The sequence below is a fragment of the Bombina bombina genome, chromosome 1 (assembly GCF_027579735.1).
Source record: "Bombina bombina isolate aBomBom1 chromosome 1, aBomBom1.pri, whole genome shotgun sequence".
Taxonomy (NCBI): domain Eukaryota; kingdom Metazoa; phylum Chordata; class Amphibia; order Anura; family Bombinatoridae; genus Bombina; species Bombina bombina.
This window is the reverse complement of record NC_069499.1, coordinates 562,501,464-562,511,484: the sequence shown is the minus strand read 5'-3', so window position 1 is coordinate 562,511,484 and position 10,021 is coordinate 562,501,464. Positions and strand designations below refer to the sequence as shown.

Genomic DNA, 10,021 nt, shown 5'->3' with positions numbered 1-10,021 from the left:
TGATGTAATTCGTATCTATCAAATGTATATTGCATCTTTGGATCGATAACATTCGTATTTATCAAATAGATATTGCATCTATTGATCTATGTAATTCGTATCTATCAAATGTATATTGCATCTATTGATCTATGTAATTTGTATCGATCATATGTATATTGCATTGATTGAGCTATGTAATCTATGTATCTATCTATCAAATATATCTATCTCGTGGTTGTACAAATGGACTGTTTGCGGTTGTTTGCGGTGCGTTACACTTGGAGTTTGCTCTGTCACTGTGAAGCGGCCATAACCCTTACACTACCTGATAGATACGACATCATAACTGATGTTTTAAAGCACGTTATTGCAAACAATTTGGGAATGTTAGGTGATTTAGGCCCTTTATGGGTTAAAAGCAGACTCTGCATCAACTATGTAATTTTCCATGGGAGTTTTGCCAGGGATCCCCCTCCAGCATGCCACAGTCCCGGTGTTAGTCCCCTTGAAACAACTTTTCCATCACTATTGTGGCCAGAAAGAGTCCTTGTAGGTTTTAAAGTTCGCCTGCCTATTGAAGTCAATGGCGGTTCGCGCGTTTTTTTAAGTTCGCGACATCACTAATAACATATTTGGATGTGCAGTTATTTCATGCCATGCATCAACAGCTTCATACATAAATATATAATAACACTACATTGCATTGGACAGTCAACACCAGAATTGGTATTATTTAAAGGGACATTAAACCCAAATTTTTTATTTCATTATTCAGATAGAGAATACCATTTTAAACAACTTTCTAAATTACTTCTATTATCTAATTTGCTTCATTCTCTTGATATTATTTCCTGAAAAGCATATCTAGATATGCTCAGTAGCTTCTGATTGGTGGCTGCACATAGATGCCTCATTTGATTGGCTCACCCGTGTGCATTGCTATTTCTTTAACTAAGGATATCTAAAGAATAAAGCAAATTAGATAATAGAAGAAAATTGGAATGTTGTTTAAAATTGTATTCTCTGTCTGAATTATGAAAGAAAATGTTTGGGTTTAATGTCCCTTTAAAAAGATAGATAATCCCTTTATTACCCGTACCCCAGTTTTGCATAACCAACACAGTTATACTAATACACATTTTACCTCTGTAATTACATTGTATCTAAGCCTCTGCAAACTGCCCCCTTATTTTAGTTCTTTTGACAGACTTGCATTTTATACATAAAAAGAGAGAAGCGCTCAACCTGGGAACAAACTATAGCATAATAGCTTGTTCTATGGCTATTTACCACCCAAGAAGCAGTCTCTTTTTGCTCAACATGTGCCTTTCACAGAGAAGAAATTTCCTGAAGCATATCAGTCTGATCCTGACTTCACAGTGCAGTCCAGCCCCGAAATACCAGGCAATTCCTCTCTGAAGAAGAGAAACAGCAAAACCCCAGACGTACTTTATTTATTATTTATTTATTTATGCAGACTTGCATTTTAGCCAACCAGTGATCACTCCTAGGTAACTTCACGTGTGTGAGCTCAATGTTATTTATATGAAACACATGAACTAACGCCCTCTAGTGGGGAAAAACTGTTAAAATGCATTCAGATTAGAGGTGGCCTTCAAGGTCTAAGAAATTGACATAGGAGCCTGTCTAGGTTTAGCTTTCAACTAAGAATACCAAGAGAACAAAGCAAAATTGGTGATAAATGTAAATTGGAATTTTTTTTTTAAATTGCATTCCCTATTTGAATCATGAAAGTTTTTTTTGGACTTGACTGTCCCTTTAAATGCTATATTATGTGTGGAATATGACTTTTAAGATTTATAATATATTTTTTTCTAATATTTATTGAAACTATTTTTGTGCACACTTTCTTACCTGTGACTACTTATCTTTACTCTAGGTAGGGCAGATTTTATTGTTTACTGCTCCCTCTAGTCTCTCTGGAGCTAAAGAAGCTGAAGAAAAAATAAGGTACATAAAAATTAGTAACACGTGTTCAATGTTTTCTTCTCATACCCTTTGTAGCTGTACCCTGTTTGTGCAGTGTTCCTACCACCCAGTATTTACTACACCTTTAAATGGTTAGAAGCATCAGTGATTTTCCTTTAAAAGCAGCAGTATCCCATGAAAGGGAAGTTCCGAGGTCCCAAGAGTTGCACATTTACATCATAGACGTCAAAAGCTCTACTCCCCATTGATTTCCTCACGATACAGTGGTTCCGCTGCAGCTGGGTATATTGTATGACAAAACATATATGTTGCAAATAGGCTATACCTGTATATTGTATAGTGTCTACTTATTGTGAAGATGTATATATTCTGCATGTGTGATTTATTTATACACTGCATGTATGTATGCCTGTAAGTTGCAAATAAAGAATGTATTTATGTACCGAGAGGCAGGGCTTAACATGTATGTGTGTGAGTACAATACACATCTATACACTTGTTTACTATACCACTCAGTGTGTTATATCTATAGGACACTTAATACGACTAAGATTCATAGCTCTAGGTGCAGGAGATACCTGCCCTGCCCATCCATCCAGCTCTAAGACAGGCTGTTACCTGGGAGCTGCCTATTCAATCCTCCCTCCTCCTCTCAGCGGCCACGTGATGTTGCATCTGCCAGAGAAGCAAGAAAGGGAGAGAATGAAAGCACACAAGGGAAGGGGATCTGATATCAGCACCACAGTACTGGACAGCACCCCCGAGTTTTAGACCTTTGGTTTGGCTGTACAGTTCCTGGGTTGGACTAACTTGGACCCAACTTTTGCCACCTCCCATCTCACAGCCCTTTTGCGAGAGACGACCTCTGTCAGTAATTACATTGTCAAGGAAGAACCATGTCTATCAAGTGGATGCCTCTTTTCCAGCAGGGATCAGTTTGTGGGGGGTGATCTGGATCTTCATCCTGCTACTCACGAAACGTCTAGGACCTCCACCTTCAATACACAATTTAGTCAGGTGTGCATGGGTTAGCTGCTGGGAAGATGCCTGTGATGAAAGGGCTACTGGCCCCTCAGAACACTTTCTTGGATACTATAGCAACAAGGTTTGACGGGACCCGTAAGTAATCTTAATTATATATCTCCTTTTTAATCTATACCCAAACAATTTCTTCCACTACTCCAGAGATAGAACTCTAGATGAAAGGAACTTATGCATTTGGAGATACATTATTAGACCTAATGGTGCAAAAGATCTAAGTGTCTGATGCGTGCGCTCTAGTCTATTTATTATGCCCAGTTAAGACCAAAGGACTATAGGCTATTTGTAATGATGAATGTGGAAAGAACAAAGACATTTCTGAGTCGTGATCAATGAGCTAAAGTAACATGCTATGTTTGTCTGACAGCTGCTTATTGTGTGGATATTGCTAAATTAGATCACATTACCTATTACATACATAACATTAAGGTTCAATGTATTTAGTCGTATAGGATTTATTTGGGAAATACACTAGAAAATAGGTTTATATGGGTTTTGGAACATGGTTATTATTATTATTATTTTTTGCTGGTAACCCACCCTCTATTAGCAAATTGTATTCAGTGAACGGGATATATTCTAGATGTTATTAAACTCTTCTTTGCCAGTTTGGGTTACCAGGGTTTAAAACATGGTTACATCTTTTAAAATGTTTGAACAAATATATGAGGGAAACTGCAGAAATAATTCGATTAAAATTATAGATATATTTTTACTTTGCAAGAAAGACTTATTTTACCTCTGTAAAATGCTCTTACAAATGTATTTACACATATGTTGTTAGGCATTTCTGGGTTGTATGAATGTTCCTAAAGCCCCCTTCAAGCATGTTAGCTTAAATCATTTGCTATCCTTGCATTATTAAAAGCACAGCTAGCTTGCAAAGAATGCCAGCTTTGGGAGGAATCTATTTCTCTAGCTCTCACCCCTTGGCATTTTCTTTCAAACAGAAAATGGCACAGTGCAAGCTGTCTCTGTGCTTCCCTAGTTCATTTCCTATTAAACTGTTTTCTAGAATATTATGAGGACAGTTTTTGAAATTAATTTAAGCTTTAATAATCTACATTTTATCATTGTAACAACAAGTTAGTTTTTCTCTGCACCCTGGAAGTGGCTGTATGAAGAAAATATGCAGCATATAACAATGAGAATATTTTATGTTTACATTTATCAGAGGGATGTTTAATTGTTTATCTCTCTCTCTCTCTCTCTCTCTCTCTCTCTCTTTCTCTATCTATCTATCTATCTATCTATCTATCTATCTATCTATCTATCTATCTATCTATCATCTATCTATCTATCTATCTATCTATCTATCTATCTATCTATCTATCTATCTATCTATCATCTATCTATATATCTATCATCTATCTATCTATCTATCATCTATCTATCTATCTATCATCTATCTATCTAGCACCAGTCTCTATCTATCTATATATCTATCATCTATCTATCTAGCACCAGTCTCTCTCTCTGTCACTCTCTCTGTCTCTCTCTCTCTCTCTCTCTCTCTCTCTCTCTCTCTGTCTCTCTCTTCTCTCTCTCTCTCTCTGTCTCTCTCTCTCTTTCTTTCTCTCTCTCTCTCTTTTTCTCTCTCTCTCTCTCTCTCTCTGTCTCTCTCTCTCTCTCTCTCTCTCTCTCTCTCTCAGTCTCTCTCTTTCTCTCTCTCTGTCTCTCTCTTTCTCTCTCTCTCTCTCTCTCTTTCTCTCTCTCTCTCTCTCTCTCTCTCTGTCTCTCTCTTTCTCTCTCTCTGTCTCTCTCTTCTCTCTCTCTGTCTCTGTCTCTTTCTCTTTCTCTCTCTCTCTCTCTCTCTCTCTCTCTCTCTCTCTTCTCTCTCTCTCTCTCTTCTCTCTCTCTGCTCTCTCTCTCTCTCTCTCTCTCTGTCTCTCTCTCTCTCTCTCTCTCTCTCTCTCTCTCTCTCTCTCTCTCTCTCTCTCTCTCTCTCTCTCTCTCTCTCTCTCTCTCTCTCTCTCTCTCTCTCCAGTGAAAAGTTACTCATAGTGAATTTTAAAAAAATCAGTACCATGGACAGCTTGTTATGCTATGTGAATAAGATAGTTTAGCCAGCAATATAAATGAACACTCTTTTTTCTTTCTTCTCTCTCTCCTCTCATCTCAGTTTGTCTCCTGGAGTGAATGGCAAATACAGCTAACCAAACCTAACTCTCTTTTCTCTGTCTCTTGTGTTAGGGGCATCAAACCCATACTGCTCTCACTCACCCTTAATGTAAACAGGCTGCAGGGAAATATGGAAATGATATGAAAAGTTGTAGCTTTATTAAATTTGTGTATCATTTTAGAAAGCTTCCTGTGTCTGCAAGAAACATAACAAGTTTGTATATTCAAATTAATTATTGTGTATCCTACTGCTTTGTACATCGGCATTACTGTGACTCCTAGGTGAATAATCACAGCTTGAGACTATTTTATTGTTAAAGGTGTGACAGATCAATGATAGCCAATTTAGTGAAGTAAAATACATTTTACACATGCCATAATCTGAAAAAACACAGTACATTTGTTTTTGGCTGATTAATGCTAATAAGATTAGAAATATGTTAATATTTTATTTTTTAATTAAAAAAAGTTGAATAGTTATATGCTCTACAGGGGTGACTTGAAATAAAATGGTTAAACTCTGAGTACATATATTCATTTGGGGATTCTTTCTAAGGTACCTGAACAACTGGACAATACTACTACTAAAATGATATTGTGAAAGGACCAAATAAATATACATTTTATTATCATGTTAAATTAACATTGTCTGTTTAAGTATAATAGTTAGCTAACCAAGGTAGTTAGGCAAACAAGGTTTTGGGGTAACCAAGGGGAAATATATTTATTTTATACTTTTAAGTTAAACCTTTTATTAAGAATGTGTGAGAATCTCATTCAGTGTACAGCTTGCCACATGTTTGCATCACTGGAGCAGCCGCTTCTGGGATTATATGTTTGTGGCAAGTGCGAGCATATTGTCTCTTTAGAAACTCGTATTGGGGATCTGGAGGAACGAATTGCAACACTACATGAAATTCAGACACTTGAAAGGGAAATGGATAGGACTGAGCTGGTTGTTAATGGTTCCAGCAGTGGGAATGGGGAGGATTCAGATGAGGAGACTCCAGGATGTAGCTGGGTCACAGTTAGAGGGCGAAGTAAGCGGAAGAGACAGGCCAGTTCTGAGCTGGTACACCCCAATAGATTTGCAAGATTAAGTGAAGATGTTGGGGATATCAGTTCAGGGGTGGCAGTGTCAGAGAGGGCCGTGTTGCCTAGTATAGTGAACAGTCCTTTAGCTGTGGAAGAGGAGCATACTATGGTGGGCAGTCCTTCAGTCATGGAAGAGGGGCATACAAGTCAGGGCCAGAGGCAGATGTTGGTGGTAGGAGACTCTATTATAAGGAAGGTTGATAGGGTAATTTGTCATCCAGACCCTTTACATAGAACAGTTTGCTGTCTTCCAGGGGCTCGTGTTAGGCATATTGTGGAGCGTATTGATAGATTGTTAGAGGGATGCGGGTCTGATCCTGCAGTCATGGTGCATATTGGTACTAATGAAGAAATCAGTGGGAGATGGAGAGTCCTAAAAAATGACTTCAGGGAGTTAGGTAGCAAGCTTAAAGCAAGGACCTCCAAAGTAATATTTTCTGAGATATTACCAGTGCCGTGTGTTAACTCAGTAAGGCAGAAGGAGCTAAGGTCTGTTAATTCATGGCTAAAAACATGGTGTAAAAATGAGGGGTTTGACTTTTTAGAACACTGGGCTGATTTTTCACTAGGGTACAAATTGTACAGTAAGGATGGATTGCACCTGAATGACATGGGTGCAGGTGTGTTGGGGGAAAGGATGGTAGCACGTTTAGAGAACCTTTTAAACTAGGCAAAGGGGGGGAGGGTCAATTAGAACAAAATAGAACAGAGAGATCAGTGTCTGAATATGTCACTCCCTTAATATCTCAAGGAAGGGATGACTTAAGAAATGTCACATTAGAAAGTATAGAGGAAAGTACACCAAGTAGCAGCAGAAAGCACATGAAAATTAAATGTATGACAACAAATGCAAGAAGCATGACAGGTAAAATGGGGGAGCTGACGCTCTTAGTTGCAGAAGAGGACTATGATGTTATCAGTATAACTGAAACTTGGTGGGATGATTCACATGACTGGGCAGTTAACTTAGAGGGGTATACATTATTTAGGAGGGACAGGAATAATAAAAGGGGTGGAGGAATCTGCATGTATATTAAACCTGACCTTAAACCTACAATAAGGGAAGATATTTATGATACAAGTGACAATGTAGAGACCCTGTGGGTTGAAATAAAGAGTGGGGGGAAAAATCCTAAAAAAATGTTACTAGGAACATGCTACAAGCCTCCCAACATTAGTGACCCGGAGGAAACTCAACTATTTATCCAAATAGGTAAGGCTGCTAATAACAGTGCTGTAATTATGGGAGATTTTAACTACCCTGATATAAACTGGGCCAATGAAACTAGTAATTCAGCTAAGGGGGATAGATTTTTAAATGTTCTCAGGGATAACTTCTTGTCACAATTAATAGAGGAGCCAACTAGGAGTAAAGCTATATTGGATTTAGTGCTATCAAACAATACAGATATAATATCAAACATAGAAGTTAAAGAACATTTGGGTAACAGTGATCATAACATGGTCACATTTGAAATCTCTTTTCATATGCAGTGTTTTAAAGGCTTATCTAAGACTTTTAATTTCAAGAAAGCAAAATTCAACGATTTAAGGAAATCATTAAATAATATAAATTGGGACAATGTATTTTCTAATAAAAATACAGAGGATAAATGGATAATATTTAAAAATTTGTTAAATAAATATACATATCAATACATACCATATGGTTATAAAAATAAAAATAAAAAAACTAAGCCGTTATGGCTAAATAAAAATGTGTTAAAAGAAATTAGGAAAAAACGTAGGGCATTTAAATTATTAAAAGAAAATAGTACAGACTCAGCATACAATATTTATAAGGAATGTAACAAAGCATGCAAAAAAGCAATCAAATTAGCCAAAATTGAAAATGAAAAATTAATTGCCAAGGATTCTAAGTCTAACCCTAAAAGGTTCTTTAAGTACATAAATAGCAAAAAGTCTAAGAAGGATAATATAGGTACATTAAAATGTGTGGAGGGTAGCATGATAAATAATGACAGGGAGAAGGCTGAGGTACTAAACCAGTTTTTTTCTTCAGTATACACAAGAGAGGAACCATTGAATGATACTTTGGAACAGAATAGAACATGCCAGTCCATACCACTAACTGGGTTTTGTTTAGAGGATATCAGGAAAAAACTAAAAAATATTAAGGTAAATAAAACTCCAGGCCCAGATGGAATACACCCAAGGGTGTTAAGTGAACTTAGCACTGTTATAGACAAACCTTTACTCTTAATTTTTCAAGACTCATTATCCTCAGGCATGGTACCCCAGGATTGGCGTAAAGCTGATGTGGTGCCACTCTTCAAAAAGGGAAGCAGGGATGATCCAGGAAGCTATAGACCAGTTAGTCTGACATCAATAGTGGGGAAGATATTTGAAGGGATTATAAGGGATTATATTGATGAGCATATTCGTGTAAACAAGATTATGAGTTCTAATCAGCATGGCTTTAGGAGAAATAGATCATGTCAAACTAATCTAATTAGATTCTACGAGGAAGTAAGTAAAAATATAGATAAAGGGGAATCAGTTGATGTGATATACTTAGATTTTGCAAAGGCATTTGATACAGTGCCACATGAGAGATTAATGCACAAAATTAAGGGACTGGGAATAGCTGAAAATGTTAGCTCATGGATAAATAACTGGATAAAAGATAGGGAGCAACGAGTAGCAGTAAATGGATCATACTCAGATTGGACAAAGGTAATCAGTGGCGTCCCCCAGGGATCAGTACTGGGCCCTGTTCTTTTTAATATTTTTATAAATGACTTGGAGCAAGGATTAAATAGCGACATCTCTATTTTTGCAGATGATACTAAGTTAAGTAAGGTCATTAGGTCAGAGCAGGATGAACTCTCTTTGCAAAGGGATTTGCTAAAATTAGAACTATGGGCAAGTGAATGGAAAATGAGATTTAATACGAAAAAATGTAAGGTTCTACATTTTGGAAGTAAAAATAAGCAGGCTATGTATTTTTTAAATGGGACAAGACTTAGCCAAACACAGGAGGAAAGGGATTTGGGAGTAGTAATAGATAACAAGCTAAAGATGAGTGCACAATGCAGGGCAGCGGCTTCAAAGGCTAATAAGATACTAGCATGTATTAAAAGAGGCATTGATTCAAGGGAGGAAAGCATAATTCTGTCATTATATAAAGCCCTGGTAAGACCTCACCTTGAGTTTGGAGTGCAGTTCTGGGGACCGATTGCTAAAAAAGATATTGCAGAACTAGAAAAAGTTCAGAGAAGGGCCACAAAGCTAATAAGGGGATTGGAGAAATTAACCTATGAGGAGAGGCTAGCCAAACTGGGTCTGTTCTCTTTAGAAAAAAGGCGCTTGAGAGGTGACATGATTACTTTATATAAATATATTCAAGGCCCATATACAGAGATGGCAGAAGCTCTTTTTATTCCAAGAAAATTGGTTCTGACAAGAGGTCATAATTTAAGGTTGGAGGAAAGGAGATTTAATCTCCTGCAACGGAAACGTTTTTTCACTGTAAGAGCAATAAAATTGTGGAACTCATTACCAAAGGAGGTAGTGAATGCCAATACCATAGATACATTTAAAAATAGTCTGGATAAATTTCTGTATATAAACAAAATTCATGGATATGATTGCTAGTATTAAATGGGTCACATTTTAATGGGGTTATTTAAGCTTAACTGGAGCTTTTTGTAAGTATTTTAGATTTGTATAGGTTGAACTCGATGGACTTCAGTCTTTTTTCAACCTTATCTACTATGTTACTATGTCTATAAAATACACAGTATGGCAACATTTTTCAAATGGTTGCAATTAGAAATATGCATTTGTAAATCTATGAACAAATGCACAA

At 36.9% G+C, this 10,021-nt stretch overlaps 1 protein-coding gene across 1 annotated transcript in view; it reads left to right on the top strand.

Annotated features, from left to right (window-relative positions):
* The first annotated feature begins 2,975 nt into the window (after positions 1 to 2,975).
* LOC128645634 (potassium voltage-gated channel subfamily H member 8-like) overlaps positions 2,976 to 10,021 on the top strand; it is a 1,117,245-nt gene continuing 1,110,199 nt past the window's right edge. Inside the window, exon 1 of the mRNA XM_053698756.1 lies at positions 2,976 to 3,051. Coding sequence (XP_053554731.1) covers positions 2,976 to 3,051 — 76 coding nt within the window. The remainder of the gene's footprint in view (positions 3,052 to 10,021) is intronic.